A 13,454-nucleotide genomic window follows, 5' to 3' on the forward strand; every position below is an offset into this window, starting at 1 on the left:
GTTTTCCCCCAAAATTTCCAATTAAAAAAAAAACCCTTATTTGTTTAAAAATAAGTTTCAAATGAAAAATTTCAGCCAGCTCTACTCAGCACTGGCAATGATAATTGCAGGAGGAGCCAGCAAGTTTACATTTTGTATTAGTCTAGTGATCATGTTTGTTTCACTGTGCTTCTTGTGAGTCATACAGTCATTCATAAAGATAAATATTAAAGTACTGATGTGTTGTGATGTATTCTGTGTCGTATAGAGAAAAATCATATTTTATTCACTACTGCAGCAAAAACTGGCATGAGTTTTTCTCCAAAAGTTTAGAGTATCTTCTCATAGCTTAGCATGAAATGGTATTTGAGCAGCCTTAATGGAATTTATTTTGAGATTTTGAACTTAGAGAAGAAGTTGTATGGTTATAAAATACATGTTAAGTCTGAAAAATGACTCCCAGGCGAAGCTACCAAACATGAATTTACCAACATTTTTTCTTGTTTTTAAAAGATATTTGAGACAAAAATATAAACCAGCTGGATTGGGGAAAAGGCTATTGGGTGGTGGTTGTTTTTATTTTTGTGCAAGATGTTCTTATTTTTATTGATTTCTCTTTTTGACAGCTCACTGTGCTGATAAATGTGTCCATGGTCGTTGTATTGCTCCCAACACCTGTCAGTGTGAGCCTGGCTGGGGGGGACCCAATTGCTCTAGTGGTAAGTTTACACCTGCTGCTGCCTGTCTTGTGCTGTTTTTACTGTATTGTCCTTCTTTTGGGAAATTATCATAGATCCCGTGCTTGATCTCCTGGTCACAGTTGGAGGAGCTTGCGCTGATTTACCAGAATGTGTCAGGACTCTGTATGTGGTCTGATTTCTTTCATTTATTCCAAAGCAGTTGCAGCACATGCCAATATTAAAAAATGCTAATTAATTTAGCCCCATTGACAAGCCAAATTGGATAGGGTTCCATTGCTGGAGAAGGTAAATATATTTGCCCTGATCAAGGTTCCCTCTAACTTTTGTTTTCTGAGTGCAAAAAGAATGATTGCCTAAGCTCAGGTTTAAACCTGACTAGTCTCTTCCGCTGCCTGTTCCCTACCCCTTTTACTTTATCCCCTCCCTCGTCTCATTTACCCCTTCATTCACTCATTCCCATTCCTTCCTCCTCCATTGACTCAGTATCCTTTTTTGTTCTCTGCTTGGTTGATTTCTTTTCATTTCACTCTCCCTCACTGTTTTTCACTTACCAGCCACTCTCTCCAACTTTCCTTTCCCTCACTTTTGCTGTGTGTGTGAATAAGAAAGAAAGAGAAATTGAAGGTGCCCTTCCCCAACCAGCACTTAAAGCTGCCATGGGAAATCGGAGACCTGGAGAACATCCCTGCACTTCTCCAAGAGTTCTCCCTCCCCACCTGGGTGGTACCAGAGAGTTGAAACCCTGCCAGGCAGGTTCCCTGTAGTGCACGGTGCCTGTCAGCAGTGGGTGCAGCTGTACTATGACCACATGGCTTTGGGGGTAGGGGAACCCAGGTACTGACCTGTATGTTTTGTATTTTTAAATAGAAATGTAGTGGAATAATGAAATCAGTTTTTTCCAAGATTTATTATGGGAAAACTCATATTAATGGTGTTCCTCCATATCTCCTTTTAAGGTGTATAGCTTTATTCAATAACAGCTTTTTTTCTGACCTCACTAGAACCTGATTGTTGTATGTAAAAGCTTTCTGTGTATGTGATGTTAGAATGAAGTTACTCTGCAAAAAAACAGAAGTGGAGGTTCATTGCTGTATCATAAAAATTTTAATTAGTGCATTGAAGGCACTGAAAGAACTTGGGACTTCAGTTGTTCTTCATTATAACTAGTTTCACTACATCTGGCCTGCAGGATGACTCTCCAGGATTACTTTCCCTTAGCCAAAGCCCCTTCAGTTATAATTTATTTTGAATATATTTGTTTCAAATCAACTCTCTTCTGCTGCTACTGCTGCTGCCTCTGCACGTTGCCTCTGACTGCTGGTCATAGTAGCTTCAGCAGTGAAAATACCTTGTGCTTTCTGTACACAAAAGACCTAGTGTGAAAGAGCCTTTGTTATTGTACCTTGAATAGAGTGATCTCATGGGATATTTGTGATGCTCTATAAAAGTTTTTGCATACCAATACAGCTAAATTTAACTGCTAAAAATTTGTTTCAGATTGCTGCTGTTCTTCTAGGGAGGATTAAAGAGGAAGAGGGTATTTTGTTCACTTGCTGTTGAAGCAATGTTTGAGACATGTGGTTTGGCAAATATCCAGCTTTTTTATGAGATGTTGCTTAAATGAGATGTTGCTTTCAGTGGATTGTCTTGCAAAAGATTCAGTTGTTCATAAGCATTCTAGGAACAAATAACATTATTGTTGGCCAGCATAGAGGGGAGGGTAAGTTTTTTAATTTGAGCAGTGAAGTTTGTTACTAGGTATAGTATGACAGAATTGTGTGATCTCCTCATCTGTGTTGACAGACAGTGCCTCTTAAAACAGACCAATAGTGGAAATCAGACCAAATAAATAATAGTTTGTAACACTGGGAAGACAACTACTGGACCTGATTTTCATCAACATTTGCATAACATAAACCCCCGCCCTCTTCACCTAATATACTTTCAGCTATGTTATCCATGGAGTCCCAAGACTTGCATTTTCTTTAGTCTCAACAAAGGCACAATAAAATAATATATCAGATTATTTATTTTTATAAACATTTTTGGATGTTATAAAATAACATGATTATACTGTGGTGATGATATATGCCTAGATATCTAACTCAGTAAGTAAGATGAGCCAGAGACTCTCCATGAAATCCAAATTTGCATGTTGGAGCTCTGATTCGGAGATGGGCGGCAGTATTAAATCCTAAAATAGAGAGGGAGACATTTACCTAGGATTCTGAAATTTGTTGTAAATTATTGTTTTGTAAATCCTGATTTGGTGTTTAATTTATTTGCATGGTCATTCTACTCAAGAATAAAACCTGTTATATAAATGGTGCAGAAATGAACCTACTCTCCAAAAAATACAATTCCTTATCAAGGAGGGTCAAACACTGCCCTATGTCGAAGCTGCACATATTTGTAACTGAGGATAGAATTGGACCCATAATGGATCTCTCCACCTGTTCTTCCTCTTCAAACCCTACTTGCATTTTGACTATTATTTATCAATTGTGTAACTGTCTTCTGTTAACAGAACTTTTATTTCAAAAAGTCTTGGGCTGCTGTATTACTGTGACTGTTTGGCTTGCTGGGTGGTAATTGTAGACAACGACTTCCTGAGTGCTATAATGTTCTCTCTAAAAATGACAAAGTGATTGCACTGACTCGATTCGGGTATCATGCAGGTAACAGCTGTGCAAGCAGCCTCCTCCCATACATTACTGCTAATTCACCTCAGTGTGATATGAGCTAATGTCCATTTGCGACTAGCATGGGACTCCAATTCACTTTTGATGTAGATTTGAACTCCACTCTCTCTAGAGATGCAGGGGGAAACCCACCGAAGGAAATTCATCTATTCTCCCAACCATATCCTGTGCACTTCTGAGCACCTGGTTCCTCTCCATCCTTCCCACAGAGTGGGGATCTTGGTTCTTCTTCTTTCCCTGCAAGAGGGAGGACAGGTTCATCAGCTTTTCCCCTCCCTGATTTATTGCAGGGATTGCAGGCATAAGATTCTCCCTCCCTAAGCAGGAGATTCTCTTTAGTTTCCCTTGTTCTTGATTCTTGGTCCCTACATGCTGTGACAGACTCATGTGAGAGGCCAGGAATGGAGACGATTCAACTTTATTGAAACACCAATTCCTTAGATTGCTAGTGGGGCAACTGCAAACTTTTTATAAGTAGGTCTGTTCTTGCTGCACATTGTAGTAGGTAGGTGTGTGTGTGTGTGTTACACCTCCCTTCATTACTTTAGGTGTCTTGCCAAGGAATTACTCTACTGTGACTCTCAACCCTTGTATTGAGAAAGCTCTTCATTGCATGCCAGTATTTAGTCTATTTTCATAGGCAAAATCCTGATGTCCTTAATCAGTAAAAATATCAGTGTTTTTCACCAGTCCGTGAGTAAAATATGAGCAGAGACTTCAGGCCTGCTATGTCTAAGATCTCCTTGATGAATTTGTCATATGTATAGATGTTTTTTCTTCAGACCTTAGACCTTATCTTTTTGGCAAACATATTATGAGGCATTGGGTAATGTATTGCCTGCGGTATAGTTCGGTGCAGAGAGATGAATGAGATGATAATATAAATCTGAAAAGAAATGCCACATGAATTAAAAGGGTGCACATTTACAAAACATTTTCATTCCAGTGCAAGAGCTGACATTCATGTGAAGTAAATTATTCTAATAAAGATTTATTGACTGGACACAATAGACAGATCAATGTCATTTGAGTGGACAGAAGACATATTGAACCTATCCCTTGGAGCTAGTGAATCAGTACATCCATTTCACTGTCAGGATCACTTTGAAAAATTGTTCATGAAGCTGCAAGAGTATGAACTGATCAGTTTGCTTTGGTCAGAGTGAGGGCAGAGGAGAGGAGAAAGGTTGATCATGATAGGAAGGGGTGGATTAAACATGAAAATATTTTAATAGATTTGACAAAAAGAGCCTCTTATTGTCTCATAGTTAGATTGATTTTTGTCAACAGTTGTAGTGAAAACTTGAATTACAGTAGTATAAGTTTTACTGGTTACAGTATTAGAAGAAAATAAAAATAAGAGCCCATACATATCCAGTTTTTTTCTTGTAAGAGTAGTTCTGCCACTAGCAGAGATTTTACTTATGGGTGTGGGAACAAACTGTATATCAATGAGTACTGAGTTCTGATTCATGTGGGTTAGTGTGCACTGCAAACTCTCTAATTTTATTTCTGACAAGTAAAACAAATTCCTCATTTGCGAATTCCTCAATAGCAAAAGATAGAAACCATCAAGTGAAGATGTGTTTTGTGTTCATTTCTATACATCTAGACAGACATGAACACAACACATCTTCACTTGGTGGATTCTAACTTTTGCTATTTTACCTTTTTTCATGATTGGGGGACACAGAGTGATATCCAGATGAAATGATACATAGCATTATAGATTACACAAGTCTCAGTGTGGGACATGTATGTGACTGAAGTATGCATATGCTGTAATATTGATTCCTGATACGTAATTAGGAAATTCCTTTTCTTCACATTTTCTCAGGCTGAATAGTTCTTAGTCCACAAATTGTTCCACTGAAATCAACAGGACAATTCATAAGGAAGCTTTTCCTCAATGAGAATAAGGATGACAGAATCCAGAGGATGAGTCATTCATAGAGCTGAATTTGGTGTCATTTTAAAATTTATTTTAAGTGTGAGTGACAACTTTTAAAATATATTTCCTGGATGACTGTCAGCTAGTCAAGGAAGGATCTGGTCCTAGGCTTTGGTCTGCACTGAGAATGCTCAGTGAATCTCTCCACATAATTCCCATAATCTCATATGCAATATATGCCTTGGAGTGACAGGGTCCAAGACTTTAGGGCACTCTGATTGATGGATTTGCCCTACAGCTGCAGACCAGGGTCCCCTGCAGCCCACCAGGAATCCAGGCAGGGTTCTGTGGGAACCCTGCTTGGTTTCATTGAAAGTTTTTCGAATACAGGTATTTCCAGTGAAATGTTTTGGGCTTGACAAATCAGCATTTTCCAAAACTTTGTTTCACTGGAAAATTTCTTACCAGCTCTACTTATGGGATCCACCAAAACTTGTAATTTACTTGTAATTTCTAAAATTCCCCTAATTTAACTCCAACTTTCTCTGATTAACTTCTGACTTTTCCCTCTAGGATCAATGAGAATCTTCAGCTTAAGATGTAGGGTTTCTTTTCCCAGCTAGTTAGATGGAGTGCTGGGGGTCAAAAATGGAAACCATCAACACCTTAACAGTGGATGGAGTCATTACTGTGGCTTAAGTAATAGGTAACTTAGCTGCAGAGCCAAAATTTCTGATGCTACATGGCTTTGGTACTTATTCAGGCCCCAAATCAGCAAGGCACATAAGATTAATGTTATACATATCTTTAAGACCATCTCTATTCAGTAGAGCACTTAAGCATTGAAATCCCACTGAAGTTAGTGGAAGTTCAGCCCCTGCTTAAATTTAAGCACATGCTTAGGTGTTCTGCTGAATCATGGCCCCATTGTTTAAGCCCAGGAGTAAACACGGAGCTCTTCTCCAGTCCTTAATTCAGAGAATTATTTGTCTAATGATTTACAGTAGCTTTTGGAATGAAAATATGAACCACGGTAGCTTTAGAAATCCTTTCCAAACAGCACAAAGTTCCATAAATAATATATGCCCTCCTGAAGAAAGTACTCAAGCACATATTTATCTTCAACCCTCCTAATGTTCAGGGTCTATCTGACCCCAACAAGCCCAAACATTTTTCATGCCAAACCTGTGCCACTTCATACATTAAGTATCCTTAGACTAGGGATGAGGTCAATCTTTCCACATTAGTTTATCATCCTACCTGTTGTGGTTTTTGTGTAGCAAAAAAGGTAATTAAAAAGGTAATGGGATCAGTTAGATCACTCAATATTAGTGAACGGGGAAAATGAAAGTACTACACTTCCAAGATCTTTGGGGGTCTCTTGGACCCTAAACACATACAAAAATTTAAATGAAATATGAAACCACTGCCTCTCTTTTCTTCAAGGATTCTCCTGAGGACAACCTGTATATCAACCTGTCTACAAATCTGTTGTGGTGCAAAAAAGTCACTCAAAAAATATTAGGGTCAGACCCCAAATTAATTATGCAGGCATTTTATTTTGAGGCAGCAATATATTTCAGCATTGTTTTTACCATCATAGATTCAGTGGTTTTTGTTTTTTTAAAAATGCACCGGTGGGGTCTAGGGTGGGATGTGAGGTGGGGTCATTGACACCCCAGATAACATTTTCCTCATGTATCACCACAATTGTCCAGCAAATTGAGTTTCTTTGAAGATAACACTGTCAAATTGATTTTCTGGGAAGCCTACACTTGCTAGGATTCTGAGGAAGCCACAGTTGTGAAATCTATTTTCTGGCAAGCACAGACTTGACAGATGCTGGGGCAAAGAATTTCTGGGGAAAAGACTCACTGCTGCACATGCACATTGCATATCTGAATGCACATATTGTTTGGATTTTGTTGAATCACACATGGCATAATAAATCTTTGAGTAAGAGATGGGTATTTCTAAGGGACCTGGGTACAGAAATGGTGAAACCACTGGTGCAGGAAAGGAACATTGCAGACCTTCCTTAGGCTTCTAGGGAACATCCCCTGTTGCCCATTCCCAGCTTCTGGCAAAGACAGGCTAAGGACACTTCAGAGCATGGTTTTGCATCCCTGCCCCCACCCCCCCCGGCTAATAGTCATTGCTGGACCTATCCTCCATGAACTTACCTAGTGCTTTTTTGAATCCTGTTACAGTCTTGGCCTTCACAACATCCTCTGGCAAAGAGTTCCACAGGTTGACTGCATGTTGTGTGAAGAAATATTTCCTTTTGTTTGTTTTAAAGCTGCTGCCTATTAATTTCATTTGGTGACCCCTAGTTCTTGTGTTATGAGGAGGAGTAAATAACACTTCTGATTTACTTTCTCCACATCTGTCATGATTTTATAGACCTCTATCATATCCCCCCTTAGTCGCCTCTTTTCAAAGCTGAAAAGTCCCAGTCTTATTAATTTCTCCTTCTATGGAAGCTGTTCCATACCCTTAATTATGTTTGTTGCCCTTCTCTGTATCTTTTCCAGTTCTAATGTATCTTTGTTGAGATGGGGCGACCACATCTGCACGCAGTAATCAAGATGTGGTCATACCATGGATTTATATAGAGGCAATATGATATTTTTTGTTTTATCTACTCATTTCCTAATGATTCCCAACATTCTGTTAGCTTTTTTGACTGTTTCTGCACAGAGAGTGGATGTTTTCAGAGAACTATCCACAATGACTCCAAGATCTCTTTCTTGAGAGGTAACAGCTAATTTGGACCCCATCATTTTATATGTATAGTTGGGATCATGTTTTCCAATGTGTATTACTTTGCATTTATCTACATTGAATTTCATCTGCCAGTCACCCCAGTTGTGTGAGATCCCTTTGTAAGTCTTCATACTCTGCTTTGGGATTAACTATTTTGAGTAGTTTTGTATCATTTGCAAATTTTGCCTCCTCACTGTTTACCCCTTTTTCCAGATCATTTATAAACATGCTGCACAGTACTGGTCCCAGTACAGACCCTGTGGGGACACCACTATTTAACTCTCTCCATTTTGAAAACTTACCATTTATTCCTACCCTCTGTTTCCTATCTTTTAACCAGTTACTGATCCATGAGAGGACCTTCCTTCTTATCCCATGACAACTTACTTTGCTTAAGAGCCTTTGATGAGGGACCTTGTCAAAGGCTTTCTGAAATTCTAAGTACACAATATCCGCTGGATCACCCTTGTCCACATGCTTGTTGACCCCCTCTAAAAATTCTAGTAGATTTGTGAGACATTTACACATGAGACATGATTTTCCTTTACAAAAACCAACAAATTGTATTAATCTATGTGTCTGACAATTCTGTTCTTTGCTATAGTTTCAACCAATTTGCCTGGTACTGAAGTTAGGCTTACTAGTCTGTAATTGCTGCGATCGCCTCGGGAGCGTTTTTTAAAAATTGATGTCACATTAGCTATCCTTCAGTCATCTGGTACAGAAGCTGATTTAAATGATGGGTTACAAACTACAGTTAGTAGTTCTGCAATTTCACATTTGAGTTCCTTCAGAACTCTTGGGTGAATACCATCTGGGCCTGGTAACTTATTACTGTTTAATTTACCATTTTTTTTCCAAATGGTAAATTACACCTGTAATGACACCTCAATCTGGGACAGTTCCTCAGATCTGTTACCTAAAAAGAATGTCTCAGATTTGGAACTCTCCCTCACATCCTCAGCCGTGAAAACCAATGTAAAGAGTTCATTTAGTTTCTCCTCAATGGCCTTATCTTTCTTGAATGCTCCTTTAGCATCTTGGTTGTCCAGTGGCCCCACTGGTTGCTTAGCAGGCTTTCTGCTTCTGATGTACTTAAATATTTTTTTTGCTGTTACTTTTTGAGTCTTTGGCTAGCTGTTCTTCAGATTCTTTTTTGGCCTTCCTAATTATATTTTTACACTTCACTTGCCAGAGTTTATGCTCCTTTCTATTTTCCTCAATAGGATTTAACTTCGACTTTTTAAAGGATGCCTTTCTGCCTCTAACTGCTTCTTTTACTTTGTTATTTAGCCACATCAGCACTTTTTTGGTCCCTTTACTATGTGTTTTAATTTGGGGTATACATTTAAGTTGAGCCTCTATTATGGTGTCTCAAAAGTTTCCATGCAGCTTGCAGGGATTTCACTTTTGGCACTGTACCTTTTAATTTCTGTTTAACTAACTTCCTCATTTTTGTGTAGTTCCCCTTTCTGAAATTAAATGCTACCATGGTGGGCTGCTTTGGTGCCCCCCCCCCCGAGGGTTATTACATTGTATTATGTTTCGGTCACTATTACCAAGTGCTTCAGCTATATTCACCCCTTGGACCAGATCCTGTGCTCCACTTAGGACTAAATCAAGAATTGTCTCTTCTCTCATGGGCTCCAGGACTAGCTGCTTCAAGAAGCAGTCATTTAAGATGTCAAGAAGCTTTATTTCTGCATCCCGTCCCGAGGTGACATGTGTCCAGTTAATATGGGGGTAGTTGAAATCTCCCATTAATACTGAGTTTTTTATTTGTATAGCCTCTCTAATCTCCTTGAGCATTTCATAGTCACTATCAGTGGTCAGTAGTATATCCCTACTGCTATATTCTTATTATTCAAGCATGGAATTGCTATCCATAGAGATCCCAGGCAGCAGAGTCTAGTTGCTGAAGCAGCATCTAGTTGCTGATCCAGAGACTAGGAAACAAGGATGATGTTCCATCTGTTTCAGAACAAGAAACAGAAAAACACACAAAAATGTGCAAAGTGTAAAACCTTTGTATGTTCAGAACACGTCACTTGTTTGCCCGTTTTGCTCAAAGTAGTAGGCCACTGACTGCCACTTTGCTGTATTTGTGCCTTTGATTTTGTTGCTGTTGCTATCTATTTTCATTGTCTAAACGTAGCATCAGTTAGAGCCTGACACTTGTATAGTTTGTAGCTTTTAAAAAAAATGTGTTTGATCATGGGGTCAGTTAGATCTGACTCTCCCTGCATATATGCTTGTATAAAATAAAGGAGCCTCAGGCTGTCTGATCTAAAATCAACCGTGTGGTCAATTTTCCACAACAATCCCAACACAAGTACTATGTAGTGTGCTCCTGAATCTAGAAAAGTTTTAATTTGTTCATAGTTTTATAATCACTGGTTACAATAAAGCTAGTTTTAAATACATGCCATGTTTTTTTCCCCAATTTTGACATACTAGGGGTCTCCAAGACCCTAATATGGAAATAGTTGGGTGGTTTTTGGTTCTATACGAGGTAAGCAGGTGCTTACATCCAGTGGGACTAAGTATATGCTTAAGCACCTTCCGGAATAATTATGCTTCCTGAATCAGGGCCATAATTTCTACTTTAATTTGCTTTAAAGTATATTATATATTAACATTATCTATTAAATGTAATAAATGAACAATGAATCATTGGAAGTAATTTATTCCTGTTTTTAATTAGAGTTCATTTAGGTGTATGTGATAGTCCCAATAAATCTTTCTTCTAAACATTTAACAGTAATTTAACAATTTCAATAACACACTTTATTTCACTTAGCAATGCTAGCCTTAATGATAAGCCTCTGGTGGTTGAAGGCATTGGGTTTTACCTTGTACTTTACATTTCCCTTGAAGCATGTCATTTTTTTAAATATAACTACATTTCTTATCAGCTGTTATGGTGTAGTTAATTACTAGAAATGCTAGTGTCTGTATTAAAATCAGTTAAAAGAACTAATTGACTTATGACATACCCTATGTTAAAATATGTGGTTTTGTTTTTTATGGTCACAAAAAGGCTTTCTTATGAGAGCTATACTTTTATTCAGACCTCTTTTAACATACATTCATACTATGGCTCAAAGAAACATTTGTATCTTTCTATTCAGCAGTTACCAAATGATCTTTAAAGCATATGCTTAGTGTGTCTGGAGGGAGCTAGTGGTGTTTGGTAAGTAGGTGTTGGGAGGAGAAAAATATGATTAACTTTAGGTTGTCATAAAAACAGTGTTTATCACTGTTATTATTTTACATATAGAATGTTGTTTATATTAATAGGGTCACTGGTGAAGCTCAGCACATATTCAAGGGGCCACATTAAAACAACTTCTGGAAATGCTAAATATTTTAAATAAAGATTTAAAAAATTGTTTAAAAAGTCTATATCCCTTAAAAATAGCAAAAAAGGAATTTAAAAATAACAGAGAAAGTAAGATTGGATTCATGGCCTGGTTGCTAAAATTAATACAAAATTGGGTTCCATCCTGCAAACTCTTGCTCACAAGAATAATTTGTGAGTGGATGATTGTAAGCTGGGGGGGAGAGGTAGATATGCTGGAGGGTAGGGATAGAGTCCAGAGTGACCTAGACAAATTGGAGGATTGGGCCAAAAGAAATCTTATGTGGTTCAACAAGGACAACTGCAGAGTCCTGCACTTAGGACGGAAGAATCCCATGCACCACTACAGGCTGGGGACCAACTGGCTAAGCAGCAGTTCTGCAGAAAAGGACCTGGGGATTACAGTGGATGAGAAGCTGGATATGAGTCAACAGTGTGCCCTTGTTGCCAAGAAGGCTCACCGCATATTGGGCTGCATTAGTAGGAGCATTGCCGGCAGATCGAGGGAAGTGATTATTCTCCTCTATTCGCCACTGGTGAGGCCACATCTGGAGTATTGTATCCACTTTTGCCACCCCTCCCCCACAATACAGTAAGGATGTGGACAAATTGAGGAGAGTCCAGCGGAGGGCAACGAAAATGATCAGGGGGCTGGGGCACATGACTTACAAGGAGAGGCTGAGGGAACTGGGCTTGTTTAGTCTGCAGATAAGAAGTGAGGGCGGATTTGGTAGCAGCCTTCATACCTGAAGGGGGGTTCCAAAGAGGATGGAGCTCGGCTGTTCACAGTGGTGACAGATGACAGAACAAGGAGCAATGGTCTCAAGTTGATGTGGGGGAGTCTAGGTCGGACATTAGGAAACACTATTTCACTAAGAGGGTGGTGAAGCACTGGAATGGGTTACCTAGGGAGGTGGTGGAATCTCCATCCTTAGAGGGTTTTTAAGGCCCAGCTTGACAAAGTCCTGACTGGGATGATTTAGTTGGTGTTGATCCTGCTTTGAGCAGGGGGTTGGACTAGATGACCTCCTGAGGTCTCTTCCAACCCTAATCTTCTATGAGTCTATGAAATAGTCCCATTGACACCAAAATAAATGTATTGTCTTTAATTTAATTGACTTGAGTTGAACTACTCACATGAATAAGGGTTATTCGCGTGAGTAAGGATTGTAGACTTGGGTCCTAAATATGAGTGAATCTCTTTGTATTCAATTTTGAGCAAAAGCAGTTAGTTGTTCCAAACTACGGTTTAGGAACATAGTTGTTCCAATTATGGTACAAGTTGTACCATTTCCATACCAGGGGGAAAAATTGCTAGAATTGGTTAAATAATTCACTGCAAATACTGGCCCCAATTTAGGACAGCACTGAAGCATGTGCTTAAGTCCCACTGGAGTTTTAGTCTTGCCTAAGTGCTTTCCTGAATCAGGTCTACATTCATTGCAAATTTTGGCAATTTTTATCCAATAACTTTTGTTTGTTTAGGAATTTGATCAGTTGAGTAGATGGTGAACAATGTGTGGTGAATTTTGGTGAACCATTATTTACAAAAGCAATTTTTTTCATTATTTGATTAGTTCTATCAACAAATGGACTGATCCTGTCTTATTCACTCAGACAAAGCTCCCAGTGGTTTCACTGGGAAGGACTATAGGGTTAGTTACTGTATTAAAAATTAAGAACTTCAAAATACAGGGCAGAAAAAATTCAAGTCCCAGTCCCGCAATGAGGTGCATACAAGATCTGATTACATACTATACTCAAATTCATATGATATTTTAACCTTCTCTACAATAATGATTATTGTGAGTAGGGTTCATGTCAGTAGGACGGTAAAATTAGAACCAAAGACTGTTTGTGTTTTTCCTTAACAGCTATCCACCATTGTGTTCTGAGGTCCAAAATATTTTAAAGAGTCTTGTGAAATGTATGACATGTGAAAGGCATACAGTTCCAGTCCTTTAGAGAGTCTAAAAAACACATTTTCATTGTTCTTCCACTTCACAGACCAAAAAGCTTTTACAAAGTTAAAAAAAAAGTCTTGAATAAAAATC

General features: G+C 38.6%; 1 protein-coding gene across 1 annotated transcript in view; it reads left to right on the top strand.

Annotated features, from left to right (window-relative positions):
- The window catches only part of MEGF10 (multiple EGF like domains 10), a 148,309-nt gene that overhangs the window by 65,110 nt on the left and 69,745 nt on the right, over window positions 1-13,454 (top strand). The window contains exon 5 of the mRNA XM_045022148.1: window positions 606-698. Coding sequence (XP_044878083.1) covers window positions 606-698 — 93 coding nt within the window. The remainder of the gene's footprint in view (window positions 1-605; window positions 699-13,454) is intronic.

The sequence above is a fragment of the Mauremys mutica genome, chromosome 6 (genome assembly GCF_020497125.1).
Source record: "Mauremys mutica isolate MM-2020 ecotype Southern chromosome 6, ASM2049712v1, whole genome shotgun sequence".
Lineage (NCBI taxonomy): Eukaryota > Metazoa > Chordata > Testudines > Geoemydidae > Mauremys > Mauremys mutica.